This window comes from Thamnophis sirtalis, unplaced genomic scaffold (assembly GCF_051295495.1).
Source record: "Thamnophis sirtalis isolate CommonGarterSnake01/CBP01778 unplaced genomic scaffold, rThaSir2_p1.2 scaffold_12, whole genome shotgun sequence".
NCBI lineage: Eukaryota > Metazoa > Chordata > Lepidosauria > Squamata > Natricidae > Thamnophis > Thamnophis sirtalis.
In genome coordinates, this window is record NW_028261392.1 from 31,932,455 (window position 1) to 31,950,759 (window position 18,305).

Sequence of the window (18,305 nt, forward strand, 5' to 3'; positions counted from 1 at the left end):
TTAATATAAAATAGATGGCTATATTGGTCTCTGTAAAGAAAGTTAGTCTTCATAATGTAAGAATTTCACCAGAATACGTATGGTAATCAAAAGTTTGTACTAAAAGCTTTAATTTTAAAGTAGATATGTTAAGAAATATATGCAAGGCCAATTTTTCTTGGTTTCTTCCCCCAATCCCATCAACTAAAATTAAGAACCAGATTAAAATCAATTTTTAAAAAAATTAAGTGTCCTTACCTAGAGAAGAAAGAATTAATATAGTCAATACAGAGATGAAAGGGTTAATAATAGTTAATACACAGAATAATCTTAATAATAATCATCATAATTGACATTTGCTCCATGTCTGAAGGTGTCTGGATATCGTGGGCCAATAGGAGCATCTTCATCATAATGGTGATGATAATAGCCACCATCATATTCATGGCCACCACGACCTACGTTTGACCAGTAGGAGACATAATCTTCAAATTTCTGCAGAAAAAGAGAAAAAGTGACCATCGATTTGCTGAAGCCATATGTTCATAAAAATGCTATGCTTTAGAAGCATTGAAATATATTTTTCTTTCAATATTGATCAGATGTTTTCATCCAAAATGGTATATGTACTGTATACCATCTTCTGTAATATACCCCGGAACATAATCTTCTAATTTAAAAAGTTAATTGATGATTTTGGCAACTAAACTATATAGCAGGAAGAAGCCATTAATTCCAAGGTCCAATTTATTTCTCAGTGCAGGAATAAGTGAAGTATCCAAATCAAACAGCTGACCAGAATCTAGAATATATTAGGACATCAACACTTTAAAAGTTGTTGTTCAAATATTGTATGAATCTCAAATCCATATCTAAAAGACCTACGTTTATTGTGGAAATACAGTAAAATATTTACATTTCAGTGCCTTCTTGCTCCTAGAAATAGGAATTATCGTCAACATGGATTTAGCATTTAAACTATTGACTTAAAATAATGTATTTTGACTTCCTAGCTTCTTTAACTTCAGAATGGATCAAAATCAAATAGAGAAAAGCAAACAAAGAGATTATGTATAATAGCAAGTTTTCTGTTTGGAGCTTCAAGCAATTGGTATTTGAGAGGGCTAAAGCATTCATCAGGGAAAAGTGGTTAGCGTTAATCTCCAGAAACAGCTGAGCTGTTTCGGATCTTTAGGTTGGTGTATGATGAGAGAATTCCTTTGCTACTTTTTACAGACCACTTATAAAATTTACAGTTTTCTGTCCAGCATAATTTTACCGCCTACTCTTTGAGTTCATGGAGGAGACCCTTTGCAATATCCTCATTTTGGAATTAAAGCTCATGACCTTATAAAGCAGAGGTGGGGAACTATGGCTCCTTTATGACTTGTGGACTTCAACTCCCAGAATTCTTGAGTCAGCCATGGAAATTCTAGGAGATGAAATCCACAAGTCATTAAGGAGTCATAATTCCCCACCTGTGCTATAAAGTAAACGGACTGAGTCAGTGGAACACCCAGATCCATTAATATAACATCTACTCTTGCTATGAAGAATACAATAGAACTGTATATGGTTTATTTTATGTCAAGAATAGACAGAAATGCCAAATAAGGTTGCCAAATTCTGCTTAATACTTAACATGAATTGCTTAAAGTGCTTTAAAATATTGGTACATTTCTTCGTGTGCTTTTATAATTCATTTCGGGTGGAGAATACAAGTAGTCCTTGAGTCATAACCATAATGGAGCCTGCCCATCACAGTCATAACTCAAGATGATCATAGCTTATAGCTTTTTTGCAGCAATTGCTAAGTGAATCACAATAGTTAATTGAGCAAATGCCAGTTGTTAAGCAAACCAATGGTTCATTTTGCTGAAAAGCAGAAGTAAATGCAGGGTTTTGGCAAAACCATTGTGAAATGTGGTCATGTGACCATGGGAGACAGCTATAAAGGCAGCCTGGTTGCTAAGCACCCAGAGTGTGGTCATGTGACATGGGATGACTTTTGAGGATCGGCGGAAGGACGACACTGGAGCCAGGACTGTCAGAGCAGGCACAGTTTATTCGGTAAACTATTTACAGGTGATTCAGCACCTTCCCTGCTTGACAGCTATTTATACGGAGCTGTCAAGCAGGGAAAGCCAATGGGCGCACCCCTAGCGGCCTGCGCTTAGCCAAGCCCCACCTTAGCCAATCAGGGTGCGGCTTGGCTAGCTGCTAGCCACCAGGTCGTAAGTTGAGGACTTACTGAGTCCTCAACAATGACCATTGAAATTTTGAGTCCGGGTTGTAACTAGCCTCCACCGAGTAGCTGGAGCATTGCAGGCAGTAAGTACACATGTGCGCGCTGCACACGTGCTGCGGGCGTTCACGTGGTGGACACCGGGCCCCATTTCAGCGTACCAGTTGCAACGGGATCTAGAACCCACCACTGGACAATAATCACGTTTTCCTTAGCAACATAAATTTTGGGCCCAATTTTGGTTGTAAGTTGAGGACTACCTATATTTGAATCCCAATGCAATTGTAACCCCAGTGCAAGGCATTAAGGATGATTTTAGTGTTTCCCCCCTCCCCTATTTCCGTTTTCAATGACCTATAGTGAGTAGGTTGGGGGTGAAGGCTTCTAATGATCTCTGAGACCAATGAACACTTGAACCCGTCTTTCCTCTATTAAAACTCAGCACTCTAATTACTATGAGAAGCATTTATGTGGATAATACATGACTTCATTTTAATCAGTACCACCAATTCTCAGTCAAAACCCTATCAAATGAAATTGTTTTCTATAGAAATATTCAGAACAAAAAAGTCTTTGCTTCCCAAACATTCCTGCAATGGGCAAAATGTCATAAAGAATGAGTCAAGGGGGAAAAGGCCCTGAATAATTGAAAGATTGTATCATTCACTTCTTTTGCATTAAATACTTATTGTATTATTTTTAAAAAATATATGCTGATTGGAAAGTGAATTTATATCTAGGATTCAGTCAGTTTCCCGGTGTTTTTTCTAAGCAACTTTTACTATATTTATCAGAAATAAAAAAAAAATATCAGTACACCCTACCATAAACAAAAATTAAAGAACTCAAATATGGTTTTTCAAATTCTGAAGTATTGAAACAGCTTGAGGCACATTCAAGTAATTTGCAGAGTCTTCAGTTTATAATAAATAATTCATCCAATTTATAAGACTTTACTATACTTTTCCTTATCCCTGTCTACTCTCAGTTTAGCATATGACTTCCTAACAAATTGCTACCAAAGCCATATTCTCATTCAGTTTTTTTTTGTATGGTTCCTCTATCTTTTCCTTCGAAAAACAACTATATGTTAGATTCAAATAATCTAAGCACGCACACAAACTATGCGCAGAAATTAAAATGGTTTAATTTGTCAGGTAAAATGCCTGCATGAAAAATTGATTCATTAACCTCCCATGCTGAAAAATATTGGAATTTCACTTCTAGGACAATTCTTGACCACAGGTGCTAAGTTCTGGGCGAGAATGGAGATGAGGCCAGAGTGAATTTTAGCAAAGCTCTTTTATTAGTTCATCAGAACAACACAAGTAATGGCCAGGCTGACAGTACTCCTTTTATAGGAAGCTATCAGCCAGTTAACCAATAGGATTAAAGTATTTTCCCGTTTCAATAGTGGACCTGAGTGAGAACTTCAGCAATTAATTTCAGCTATTCATTTTAATATATAATAGCAGGGGTGGAGGAAGGTATAATATATAATTCCAGATTGCTGTTTGAAGTATGAAATACTTTATCCACGTGTTTTGTTTGCATGTCCCATTTATGCTTCAGTAAAATCATAATGTTGAAATGTTTTCTGTGCATTCATGTGATTAAATAACTTTTTCCCCAAAAAAAAACTTTGCCAGAAGTTAGAGCCATGGTGGTACAGCGATTAGAGTGCATACTGCAGGCTCCTTCCGCTGACTGTCGACTGATTTGCCAGTTCAAATCTCACCAGGCTCAAGGTTGACAGCCTTCCATCCTTCTGAGATAGGTAAAATGAGGACTCAAATTGTTGGGGTCAGTATGTTGACTCTGTAAACCACTTAGAGAGGACTATAAAGCACTGTAAAGCGGTATATAACTCTAGGTGCTATTGCTATTAAATTAATTCAAGTAGATGCCTGAAACAATTATCAAGCTTGACCTGCTGTGACCATTAGCAAGAATTCACCTTCTCAAATTCACATATAATAAGGGGAATGGTTTTGCTTATAAAGAAGGCAGGTTTCCCATATCTATTGTAATGAATATAATTATAAGATTGAAACTAAATTGAATTCCTTCCCATATCTATACAGAAATATGAAGCTTATTTCAAAGAAAATCAAACATTAGGCAATTATCCTGAATCCAACAAGATTTACACAGTGCTAATTCAGATCACTGAAGTTCATTATTGAAAGTTAAAACAACTATGCCACTTACAGCTTCATCAAAACCCAAATAGAGAAAGTGCTGGTACCACTGCTGTACGTCAGGCTGACTCCTGTCCCAAAGCTGGCGCTTCGGACGTTTCAGATTGTTTAAGAATTCCTTGGCCTTATCTTCTTTCGCAGAAATCTCTTCCTTCATCAGAACAGGAGCTGAAGCAAAAATCAAAAACACCGAATCTATTAATGGGAACAGCGCTGTAGATATTTCAATCATCATATATTGATTACATTCAACTCAGTTGAATACTTAGTACAAGACGTGAAGTAAATGCCAGTGTTATATCCTATGTCCGTGATGGTGAACCTGTGGCATGCGTGGCTGAAGTGGCATGCAGAGACATGTTACCTGGCACGCATGGCATCGCCTGTTCCTCTTCCGGGTTTCTGGCACACATACGCGTGTGATGATCAACTGGCCTTTCTGTGGCAGTGCCAGAAACTGGAAGAGCTGGTCTTCTGTTTTCCAGTGTCAACATGTGTGCCAGCTGACTGATTATCATGCGTGCCAGTACCTGGAAGTCTAGCTGACCAGTGCCCATGTGCCCACCGGAAACCAGAAGTGCGTTTTTTGGGTGCATGCTCCCTGCACCGCTCCTCTTCCAGGTCGTATCCCAGACAAGCGCGGGGGGGGGGGCTCCCTTTTCAGCACTTGATACTGAAAAGGTTTGCCATTACTGTCCTATGTTATCAGCAGTCCCTGAATAAAAAATACATTCTTAAAGTTCTCTTTTTTCCACCTGAGGTCTGTGATGATGGCTTAGAATCATAAGGCTGGAAGGGACCTTAGAGGTCTTATAGTACAGCCCCCTGCCCATGCCTGGAATCTTTATACAATCCCAGACAAATGGTTTTCCAAACTTTCTTAAAAATCTCCAATGAGATTGGGAGGCAAGCTATCGCATTAACTAACTGTTCTCACTATCAGGAAATTTCTCCTTAGTTCCAGGTTGAATCTCCCTTTGATGAGCTTCCACCTTCCACCCATTGCTTTGCATCTTTCCTTAGGTGCTATGGAAAATAAATTGACCCCCTCTTCTCTGTGACAGCCCTTCAGATATTGGAAGACAGTTATCATGTTTCCCCTAAGCCTTTGGTTTGTTAGGCTATACACACATACTTATTTCCTTCAACCGGTTATTGTACATTCAGCCTTTAGACTCCTTATCATCTTTATTACTGCTTTCTGCACTCTTTTTAGGGCATCAGCATTGTTTTTTGTATTGTGGTGACCAGAACTGGCTGCAGTATTCCAAGTGTGGCCTCACTAGTGCACTACAAAGTGGTATTCTCTCTTCTTGTGATCTTGATGCTATCCCTTTGTTGATGCAGCCTAGAACTGCATTGGCTTTTTTGGTAACTGCTTACTTCTATTTAAATGGTGGTCCACCAGGACACCTAGATCCTTCTCACAGATACTACTGTTGAGGCAGGTATGCCTATTCCCTACTTATGGTTTGGTTTTTCTGCCCAAGTACAGGACCTTAACTTTTCTCACCACTTAACTGTATTTTGTTGGATAGGGCACAATGTTCAAATCTGTCAAGATCCTTCTGAATTTTGAGTCTATCTTCTAAAATATTAGCAATTTGCCCTAGCTTGGTATCATCTGCAGATTTGATGAGTGCCCTTTCTACCCCCTCATCTAGGTCATTTATAAAGGTGTTGAAGAGCACTGAGCCCAAGACCGAACCTCGAGATACCCCATTGCATGCTTCCCTCCATATAGATGTAGTTCCATTGAGGACCACACACTGAGGGCAGTTGATCAGCCAACTATAAGTCCATCTGGTGATGGTCCTGTCTATCCCACATTGCTCTGTCTTACCAAGTAGTAGGCTGTGGTTTACTTTGTCAAACACCTCAATGAAGTCTAAGTATAATTACAGCATTTCCTTGATCCTCTGAGTTAGTCACTTTACCAAAGAAGGCAATAAGGTTTGTTTAGCATGACCTGCTTTTATCAAATCCATACTGGCTTCTAGTAATCACTTTGTTCATTTCTTTAAAAAATTGCTTTATAATTGCAGTGTTCATTTTACAATCATCGTAAAATCAGATCAGTCACATGGGTGACCCACTTTAAGACCATCAAAACTTATAACTATAATAGGCAGATTCCATTATGGTCATAAATCAACAACAACCTATACACCAAACAAAATCAAAGTGAGTTATTATGAATTTCTTTCTGCACTTTCTATTTGGGCAGGACTGAATTGCTGTTTCTCCCAGCTTAAGGTTCACTGCTCTCTTTACCTCTTGGTATTCCTGAAGCTTGTGTTTTAAATAAAGCAAATGTTTTATTATCAAAGTAGATAACATTGCCAGTGTTTTGATGCAAGGAAGTGATATTTCTTGGCTTTTTATGCATGGCACATTGTCCGTATGTCTTCCACAGGGTTGCAAGCTTGTCTCTGACTGATCTACTGTGCTGGATTACTTCATTTTAGATTGTTCCTGGCTATTGTCTTGGCTCTTTCTTATCTACATCTTGATTTGCTAGATGCAGCACAGATGATGTTGCCTTGTTTGGCCATGAAATATGTTCAAGAGAAAAAAAACAAGAGCAGTGAACACTAATATCCCAAATCCCAACCGGCCACAAATATTCTTCATAATTGTCTGTTACTCTCTTCTCAAGACCAGATCTACAGTTTATATGAAAACAAACCATGAAAATACTCCCCACTCTGCAAAGTTTAGCCTGTTATAGTTAGTTCAGACATTCATGGGTAGCTTTGCATATATCCTAAAAGGCTCACTCTCTTTTTAATTTGAGTCAAGTAAAATAATGGGACGGACATTACTGATTTCCCAAGTCTCACTGTCTGTCTGTTTGTGTGTGTCTCTCTCTCTGTTCCCCCCATCTCTTTTGCAAATATGAATCAACTAAAATAATGGGAAGAATTGGTACAGAAAACATGCCAGTGATTTTTTTTTTACCCAAGTCACTTTCTCTTAAATTACAGAGCCTGCATCCTTGGAGCAACTCCCGGCCCTTGCACAGTAAAGAAAAACTTCTTGTGAGTGCGAGGCAATCAACAACTTTTCACACTTGTGGCACGTCGCCCCCTGCCCTGTCCCATCCCCTGCCCCACCTGCCCCAAATTGTGCCCCACTGCAAGTATCTCAGCCGTTGTGTGCAGGGAAAAACCTTGCACAGTAAAGAAATACTTCCCAAGACTGCAAGAAGTTGCTAATTGCCTCGCACTCAAGAGAAGCTTTTCTTTGCTGTGCAAGGTTTTTCCCTGCACACAACGGTTGTGAGACACTCACTGTTGGGTGCAATTTGGGGGTGGCAAGTGGGGCAGGGGATGGGGTGGGGCGGGCCACGAGATGCGCATCTTACTGGAGACCAACAGCTCTGGATCTTGTGGCTTTTTCAGGGTTTTCTTTTTAGAAAAATGCCTCTCCAGGCGAGCTTAAAAACTTCTGAAGTTGCTTCGAGAGGTGGCAATCGGACAGCATTTTCTCCTCCCTCCCTGGGCGCCTGCAACCTTGGAGCCTGCGCAGTTGGTTGGTTAAAGTGCAGGTTGGATCCTAATGCTCCGTCACTGGAGGCTTTTAAAAAGGAGAACTTTTCGGCGGCCGGCTGACAAAGAAAGCTCTCAGCCATGACCAGTGCCACTGCTACTCCCGCAAGCTGGCCAGACAAAGGCTGCGGGCCTGGCCTGGGGTGGCGGGGAGCAGCTTCCCTACAGCAGCTGCAACAGCCGTGGTAGGAACACCCCTTCTCACTTCTGATTGGCCTTCCCCGCTGTTGGAGCCACAGCACCCCACTTCTGCTGACACACTGAGATGGGCTGCAGAGTAGCTGGGTCCCCTCCTGTGTGTTGCATCCCCCTCCCAGCCTTTGCCCAAGCCTCCGTGCCATTTTTGGGGGCCCAGCTTGCTGGGCTGCCCTCGATCCTCCTGCGGCGCAAAGGCATGGGTGAAGGCTGAAAAGGGGGGTGCAACATGTGGGAGAGCCTAGCTGCAGTTTACTTGTGAGCAACATTGGCTGGGAGAGGCAGGGAGAAAGGCCAATGATGCTCACGAGTAAACTGAGGCTCCTAAGTGGGATCAAGCTTCCCCGCTCACATCTTCACCTGATGGCATTTCTGGCAGCTACTTCCTTCTGAAGTTCATGCTCTTCCCATTGCTGATTGGCCTCCTTGATGCATGGAGGAAGGAGGAGGCAGTTTCATTTGTTGCCTGCGAGCTCTCCGTGTGTGTGTGTGTGTGTGTGTGAACAGTTGAGCGAGGAAGCCAGGATCTACCGCTGCCTCTAATCTGCAGTTTATTCATGAGCACATAACGTGCAGATTAGAGGCAGCCGATGTGGGCACTACACCTGAAGGGCAGGGAGCCTTTGGCAGAGGTGGTGCTGACTCTGTTCTGTGGTGCTGGGGACCCTGCTGGCTTTTGGGGCTGCTGCTTGCCGTATCCTGGCCAAAGCCATGTGGGAAAACTCCCCGGCAGCTAGGATGTGGACGGAGGCACTGCCCACCACTGCTGCCACTGCTGCCGCCACCACTGCCCTCTCCTGCCGCCACCCTCTTCTTCCATGCAATGCTTACCTGTGTGTAGGCAGGAGGAGGCAGTGGATGCACATAGCAAAGGCAAGGCAGGGCGAGGGTTCAAGCGGGCGGACTGGTTCAGAGGCATGGCCAGGCAGCGTTCACTACTGGTTCTGCGACCCAGACCAGCATACCACTACTGGTTCAGCCAAACCGGTCCAAACCGGTAGGAACCCACCTCCGGGCTGAATATGTAGTTATTTATTTTTAATTATTTTTTTCCAACTATAAGAGAAGCTGTATCATCTTAAAACAACCTTACCTTCTCTTCTTTGAAGCATCAGCCTAAGTTTATGTGCCTTTGAAACACCTGAAGCAAAGCAAAATTAAATAGTTTAAGTGTATAAATAATGCATACTTTCATTTTGCAATATTACTTTTTAGATGCAGGCAATTATGTGACTGATGAATCCAAATAATTTTCCTCCTCTGTGCTCAGTACAAAAAATGCTCCAGTACTTAAAAAGAAACTACGGTATATTATGTGCATTTCCAACAGACATCAATGAATAAAATTACACAACTAATATATAAAGAAGCTTGTCTATTTCAGGAATAGACATATTTGAGATTAACAGATTATATTCATGCCATACTCTTTATTACTAAGGAAGAGGTTTCTAGAGCTGTACATGGACAAAAATGTTGGCAATAACTTGATAAATTAGTAAACAGCAGCACTGTTTCTTAAGAAAGAAAGGAAAAAGCGAAGAACCATTCACCAATTTTGCCATAAACTCCCTTTATAAACAAGCAATTCTCCCTGGATCATTGGAGTAGGGGAGATGGGGCACAATGGCAACTTTATGACTTCTGGACTTCAACTCCCAAAATTCCTGAGCCAGCCATGCTGGTGTTAAAGTCCACCAGTCATAAAGTTGCCATTGTTGCCCATCCTTGGCTCAGGGTAAAAAAAAGCAGAAAACAATTACTTAAAAAAGGCATAAGCAAGAGGTGATGTGTCCAGGCAAAATCCTTTCTTACTTATCAATACCATTGTTCCTAAATCTGGGGCCTTCAAGAGGTGTTGAATTACAAATCCATAATGCGTGCTCTCCCCATCCATCCAGCAGGACAGAGCTGAGAGCATCCAGACCAGTGTTTTCAAAACTTGACCACTTTAAGATGTATAGACTTCAACCCCCAGCCAGCACAGGGAATTCTGGGAGTTGAAGTGTACATGTCTTAAAATGACCAATGCCAGCTGGCGACCCCTTGGGGGAGGGCCTTCTCTGTAGCTGCTCCGACTCTGTGGAACGATCTACCCGTAGAGATCCGGACCCATCCCACTCTTTCGGCCTTCCGAAAAGCCACTAAAACCTGGCTATTCCGGCAGGCCTGGGGCTGTTGACCTCACGAACGAGGTCCGGCCCCAAGATTGAGTGTATGGTGCGTTGCTTTTAAATTTGTTTTTCCTCTCTTCCTATTTTTAACTTTTTATCTTTTAGTCTTGTTTTTGTAAGCCGCCCGGAGTCCTATGGGATTGAGCGGCATATAAATTTATTAAATTACAATTACAATTACACTGATCTGTATGGAATGCAGGCATCATCCTCTTTCACTGACCTCTATACTCTATCAAAGGTGCTGATCCAACTGTACCCTTGATACGCAACATTGCCAGTACCTGTGTTATCTCAAAGGTACACTACACCATTTCCTTTTTCTTTCCCAACTGGCCAAAACCCAATACCAAACTTAGAAGTTTGTGCCTATTTCAGATAGTCCTCGACTTACGACCACAATTAAGTCCAAACTTTCTGTTGCTAAGTGAGACATTTGTTAAGTGAGTTTATGACCTTTCTTGCCACATTTGTTAAACGAATCATGGCAGCTGTTAAGTTAGGAACACAGTTCTTACATGAATCCGGCTTCCCCATCCAACTTTGTTGGTCCGATGGTCGCAAAAGAGAATCACAAGACACTGGGATGTTGCAACCATCATAAATATGAACCAGTTTTTAGCAAACTGCATCACTGTTTGGTTTAGTAACTGCAGTGCCTCAGAGAGAAAATCCATTCAGAAAGTGGTAAGGACATCTGAGAAGATTATAGGATGCTTACTTCCCATTATTCAGGATACTGCTTATAAGCACTAGGTATTTAGAGCTCAAAGCATGGCTAAAGACGCCACACACCAGTGGTGGGTTTCAAAAATTTTTAGAACCTCTTCTGTAGGTGTGGCCTGTTTGTGGGAGTGGCTTGCCGGCTATGTGACTGGGTGGGAGTGGCTTGCCAGCCATGTGACTGGGTGGGTGTTGCCAACTTGTAAAATGTGGTGAAACTCACTTAACAACGCTCTTGCTTAGCAACCAAAATGTTGGCTCAGAAACTCTGGCATTTGAAGCATGCAAGCCTTAAAGCTGTCAAGTTACAAGACCCTTGCACCTCTAACCCTTTAGAAAAAAAAACCCAGGGGTGTTCAGACTTGACAGCTTTAAGATTTGTGGACTTCAACTCCCAGAATTCCTCCTCTTGTTCTTCATCTTGATGATGTCCGGATGGGGGGGGGAGGGAGCTGGAACTGGTTCTAAACGGTACTGTAGATTTGTGGAACCTTTTCTATAGAAGAGGTTAGAACTGGCAGGAACTCATCTCTGCCACACACCCACGTGATGATCTGTTTCTGTTGCTCCCCTTTGGGAGGAGGTTTCGAAGTATTTCTAGCAGGACTACCCAATTCTGTAACAACTTTGTTCCTTATGCCCTCATGTACATGTATACGGTACATCCAAACTGGAGTATATGAATAATTTTGTACTTATTTATTTTGTCATATTTATGTAGTGTATATTAGAAACACCTTGAGAACTTTATGCAAGGAAATTTCATTTTAATGTACATCAATTAGTGTACATTCAAGGTGAGAATAAAGTTATTCTAAAGTCTAAGTTGCCAAGCATCCAAATTTTGTTCCTGTGGGAATGCTACAATGGTCTTAAGAGTGAAAAATGGTCATGCCACTTTTTCCCATTCTGTTGCAACTTTGAGTCGAGGACCACCTGATTTTTCTTTTTGCCCTTACTGCTGCCAACCATCCTCTTTGAAGAACCCTGAACGCCAGGCCTTTCTGATTGCCATTAGATCTGCCATTCAAGAGCTGAGGAGAAGCAGCAAATAACATCTGGGACAAAGGGAATTTGTCTGCCTCCTAGCAGTTGCAAGTGTGCCGCGGGAGGACGCTTCAACAGGTGGGGCATTACCAGGGCTGAGGAGAGGAAAGTCCAGCTGGTACATTGTTAGTGGGCCCATGGAGCTCAAAGGGGGCACATGAAGGGCCATTTTTTTTACATTTTTTACAAATCCAATTTTTTAAAAAGAAAAACAAAATTGGATATGTACTACATACTGATGGTGAACCTATGGTATGCGTGCCACAGGTGGCACACGGAGCCATTTGTCAGGGCACGCGAGGTGTTGCCATGTCAGCTGGCCTCCAGAGTGTGAAAAACCGCCCCTACAGGCAAACCGGAAATTCAGGAATGTATTTCCAGTTTGCTTGTAGGGCCGGTTTTTCATGCTCCGGAAGCCAAAAAATGGCCTCAAAAGGCCAAAATCAGTTGTCCAGCGTGCGCATGCCCTATGAGCAACCCAGAAGTCCGTTCCCGAACTTCCAGTTTGCCTGTAGTGCCATTTTTTTTGCGCTCCGGAGGCTTTAGGGAAGGCTCCTGAAGCCTCTGGAGGGCCTCCAGGGGGCGGGGGAGGCTATTTTCACCCCTCCCAGGCTCTTATAAAGCCTCTGGAGCCTGCGGAGGGCAAAAAAAGCATGCCAAAAATGGGGGGGTTGCTGGTTGTGCACGCATCACGCTAGGGTCGTGCGAAAGCATTATGGGTATGGCACATCTGCGCACGACCCCCCCCTGTGACTCCCCCACTTTTGACACATGAGCCAAAAAAGGTTCGCCATCACTGCTCTATACTTTGTGTGTAAAGCAAAACCAGCTTGCTTGACATAACCTTTATTCATCTGAAACTCAGTGAAGTTATTTATGTAATTTATTGAATTTTAATTTCATTATTTATTCAAGTTTTCCAGTTTAGTTTCATTTCCTTGACGAATAATATTCTATATTTCATTTCAGTTTATGAATGGTTATGAAATGTCAAAAACCTGGAGCTCAAAAACGTTAAAATTATGACATTATTGATTTATGTGTCAAATAAATCACATAAGGGGGGAGGGGGCATACTAGTCTTGTTCCAGCACTTCATAATCCTCTTGGGCATTGCCCTGGGCATTACTGGATTGTTCTCTTCATTAGCACGAGGGCAAGCCAGGGGCGTCCCTGCTCCCTTCATGTCATTACGGGAACAGTCGCTATTCAACGACGGGAGCGCGGATGCCTCCTAGGTTAAGCGTCTCCACTCCCCCTGGGGCGGCTTCTTTTTTCGCCAGTCGCTCACCCGCCCCTTCCCGAGCACGCACAGCCTAGCCGCCACGCCTCCTGCTCGGCTGACTCACCCGGGCTCGGGCAGAGGAGGAGGAGGAGGAGTCCCACCAGCGCAGCCAAAGGCAGACCGGCCCGTTGGGACCAAGCGAGGCGCGGCAGCGGCATCCCGGCGGGTCCTCGGAGGAGCTTTTGTCCCACGCTGCGCGATCCTTCGGGCACCTGCGGGGAAAAGAGCGCACGCGAGGCGGCCGAGTGAGTGGGAAGGAAGCGGCGGAAGAATCCGGAGACTCCGGCTCCTTTCGCAGCTGACCCCGCGGGAGCCTCTCGTTAGCCCGTTGCTGGCTGGAAGGACGGAAAGGGGGTTCCGGATCTGGAACGGAGTGGTAAATCGCCTTGGAACGGGAGCAACGTGGCTTGCCAGGTTTCCAAAGGCAAACCTATTCGGCGCCGGAAAGGTCTCCTGGCTACAATTCCAACCATTCCGGTAGCACATCCGAGATGGCGGTTCCAGCCTCAATTATTGTACATCGGTAAAACATCCGCAGGGTGCGGACTGTGGAGCTACACAGCAGTTGCTAAATGTGCTCCAAAGCAGTTGAAAACTGTTTCCTTCTCTCGAGGTTTCCCCATCTTTCCGGCTCAAACCGCATTCACAAAATGCAAGAGTGCACACACATACAGGAACTTAACAATATTCAGTGACAGTAGATTGTATTAGCATTCCCTGATCCGGTTCCCTCAGCATGGTAACCCCATCATCCACTGCTCGCGGGGGGGGGGGACATCCACGGGGCAATTAAAAGTTATCAAAACGGCAGACAGGCCAAAGATTGAAGCTCCACACCCCCACACCCTTTTACATCTGTGAGATGTTATGTGTGTGAAGCTTCAATTATCTAATTTATCCCATCCAAACCAGACATTATCTACTATTGCAACTCCCCCCCCCAAATGCATAACTATTGGTTAGAGATTTTTCAGGATCAAAGCCCAAGGCAGTAGATGGATATCAGACAAACACTCATAGGAAATACTACTTACTTTTAACGGATTAACAGAGTTGGAAGAGACTTTGTAGGATATCTAGTCCAATTCTCCCTCCCACCCAAGCAGAAGACCCTACACAATTTTTGACGGATGGCAGTCCAATCTCTTCTTGAAAGCCTCCAGTGATGAAGCTCCCACAACTTCCGAAGGCATGCTGTTCCATTGGTTGATTGTTCTCACTGTCAGAAAATTTCTCCTTATTTCTAGGTTGAATTTCTCCTTGATCAGTTTCCATTCATTATTCCTTATCTGCCCTTTAGATGCCTTGGAAAATAGCATATCCCTTCCTCTCTGTGGCAGCCCCTCAAATATTGGAACGCTGCTATCATGTCTCCCCTGGTCCTTCTCTTTGCTACACTAGTCATGCCCAGTTCCTGTAACCGTTCTTCATATGTTTTCGATTGAAAGAGCCATCAAAAATACAAGCTAGTGTACTTGCATGTTTTCTTCATGCCACCTTAAGCTATTTTACTTCTAATTGCTATTCATTGGCTTGAAATCTTTTCTTTTTCTTTTTTCTTTGGCTATGTTGGTTTCAAGTTGTCTACTATTCTTAGATAAGTGGATCCCTGTGCTATTTTACTGCTCCCATCCATCCTGAGAAAGCGAGTACCCAGCACTTCAAGGGAAATCCTGCTATCAAGAAATTGCTTTTCCAATAGGAAAAGGTCAGAAAAGCTGATGGTTCTTCAGTCCATGGAGAATATGGGGATTTACTTCTTGTCCATTCAGTTTTCTAGGCCATTCAATGCTCCAAGTACAAAAACTACAAGGGCTGGTATTGAATTTGGTCAGTAAAACCTAAGATGGGCACGCTACCCTATGAAATAGTGGACTTTACACTCTGAACTTGATTGCTTTCCCGTAGTTTTATCATCTAGCTATATAACATCCTCAATGGAAAAGAAAGTGGGGTTGTACCCAAGAACTCAACAGTTCAACATATGTATGTATGTATGTATGTATATCCTCCTATTGAAACAGAATATAGTTCTATTAAATAATAGTAGGATTATCAACAACAGTGGATTCACTAAAACCTGGAAAAGATATATTCCCATTACCTTACAGTGCAACAAAAAAGAATCTTAACAACATCTAACACTAGAATATTAAAATCATATTAATAAATATTTGATCCATACAATAGAAAAAGTCTCCTTAGGAAGTTGGATAATTTCAATTTCAGCTGAAGCTATTAACCAATTATTTTCAAAATAAGACAACTAGGAATCTTTTTCATTCAGAAATATTCATTTTTACTTCTGCTAAAAACAAAACAGATGTTCCTTTGTCAAAAAACTTGCTGGCTGGGGAATTCTGGAAGTTGAAGTCTACAAGGCTTAAAAGTTTCCAAGGTTGGACACCCTTGTTCTATAACTTACAACAGTGTTTCTCAACCTTGGCAACTCTAAGATATGTGGGGAATTCTGAGAATTGAAATCCACACATCTTAAAAGTTGTTGAGATTGAGAAACAGGGGCTTAGAGATATGAATGCACGATGGTAGCATTTTTCTTTCTACTGTCCTTTCCTTGCCAAATTGAAACTCATCAGCAGAGCTTTTTCATTGAATAGGAGGGCAATCCAAGGGAGATATGCAGTTCCTGGCATCCATTTGTAACACCCGAATTCTGGCACCATGATTTTAGCAAAAGTCTAGAGAAACTTCAGTCATCTGGGTCATGATTGTCCCAAAGGTGCTTTTTCAGGAGGCAACTGGACTTTCATGTTTTTTCTTTTGAAGACGTTTCGCTTCTCATCCAAGAAGTCCATCAGAGCTGAAGAAGCTTCTTGGATGAGAAACGAAACATCTTCAAATGAAAAAACATGAAAGTCCAGTTGCCTCTTGAATAAGCATGATTTGGCAGTTTCTTGTTGCTTAGAGGGAATTATCTCCAAAATTCCCATAGTACCCTAATTCCTATAGCAAAGAGATGAAAATCCATTTCAGTCTGTTCAAGTTACATAATGACTGCCTGAAGATTGAGAGGCTGGGTTCAGGCCTCTTGCTACTCAAAATAGTATCTTTCTCTTTTGTAGCATGACTGGAAAAGCTATCACACCTTCAGATATGTATTGGCTTTTGCAATCTTTTTTTGTGGGTTTCAATTTACCAAAGAAAGAAAAGTAGAAAGGAAGTTAACAACTTTCTTATTAAGCTGGGTCAATTCCAATACACTCTTTGGCAAGGTAGTATAAAGGAAATGCTTACTAGATGTTTACATCCACGACTATGACTTATATAACAGTTTCCAAATTTGGAGCTAGGTGGCAAGAGAGTTTCCTTAGGCTTCTGAAGTTATGATGTGAGCTTTTCTTGACTGCAACGCATTTCATCAGCTGCAAGGAAGTATTGTTTTAAGATATTAATTAATTTATTCCTATGGTTGAAGAATGGAAAGCTAAAAGTAAAATATAGGTCATGGCTTAATTTGATAAACTTAATTACCAATAGGGTTGTGACCATTTTGTGAGCAAGTTTATCTACCTGCCTATCTTCATCAGTTGGTTTGACCTGATTTACTGGAGAGATTAGGTGAGAGGGAAATGTAAAACTGCATTAAGAAATCTTATTTCCAATTTGAGAAACGATGATCCCCATTCCACTACCCACATGCCTCTTGCGACAGCAGCTAGGAAGACATAATGGAGTCAGTGTAGCACCAGAAACCAATAAGCTACCTAATTGCCCTGCTCCCCATCCTCAGGTGGAAAGAAAACTATTTTTTACTTTCTGAATGTTAAAAATCAGAAGGAGACCTCTGGGAGCAGCTTTTCTGACTAACAAATTTTTCTTAAAAATCATACATTTTTTTAAAATGTAGGATTAAACTTGTTCTGCATTTAAGAAAAGGATAAGGCAATGGTACAGGAATAAACGCTGTTGGTTCAGATGCAGCTTACATATTAGGCAGATTAGTAGTAGTTGATAGATTAGCAATTTTAAACTGTTATATTTCTGAATTTTGCTCCATCAATTAATCCATCAGAAAAAAAGCCATCTTGCAGTTTGGCAGAATCTCTCTGAGAGTCTACTGTAGTCAAGAGTGGGATTCTACTGGTTCGGACCAGTTCGGATGAACCGATAGCTCCGACAATCAGCTGGGAATGAACCGGTTCACTCCAACAATCAAGTGGGCCCGCCCGTTTGCCCCTGTGCTATATCCTCTCAGCTAAGTTGCACAGCAAAGCAGATAACTATGGCTCAGCTGTTTTCCTCCCCAACAGTAATATGGAAGGTAAGTTTTCTCAAAACTGCATGCGCGCAAAGGACACAATCACTGAACCGGTTGTAAACCTGGTAGGATCCCACTACTGACTATAGTATGCATCTTTAACCACGCGTCTCTGAAGGTTTCCATTACAGGAGCAGTCATGTCCATCCATGAAACTGTTTAATAACCACTGGTAATACTTCGATTGGGCCAATCAAAATAGCCCAAAAAGATGTACAAGCTGTTCAGTACCCCAGAATTTTTCATCAGGCAAGGTAGCACCAAAAATATGGAAATGAAAAGAAACAAGGAAACACAAAAGACAAAGTGTTTTATCCTTGAGGACTGTAAGGTCACAGTCAGTCTTCCTAATGAAGTTTGCTAATTCTTTTATACTATTTGTGTAAGTTCTAATAATCACACAACTCTGGCAGCCTATTCTCATGGCCCCCAATTTTAAGCATATAAAATCCACTATTTATATATCATTCTTTATTTTTTAAAATAATCTTCCAATAATTGCATGGTGAAATGCTTATAAGGCTGTGTTTGCAGATAAATCTAAAGGCAGACTCAGAATGCAAATTATAAGCCTTTTTGCCAACGTTTTATTTGTCCCCGGTGTATTCATTTGTCATTTAAAATAT

The 18,305-nt window shown here is 42.0% G+C and overlaps 1 protein-coding gene across 1 annotated transcript; it reads right to left on the minus strand.

Moving 5' to 3' along the window:
* Nucleotides 1-14,402, minus strand: ECRG4 (ECRG4 augurin precursor). The gene is made up of 4 exons (XM_014064154.2): nucleotides 13,465-14,402; nucleotides 9,265-9,312; nucleotides 4,436-4,593; nucleotides 1-474 (listed from the first exon to the last, which is right to left on the minus strand). The coding sequence occupies exons 1-4, from the start codon at nucleotides 13,556-13,558 to the stop codon at nucleotides 310-312; spliced, it is 465 nt and encodes a 154-aa protein (XP_013919629.2). The 5' UTR covers nucleotides 13,559-14,402; the 3' UTR covers nucleotides 1-309.
* Nucleotides 14,403-18,305: the final 3,903 nt, after the last annotated feature.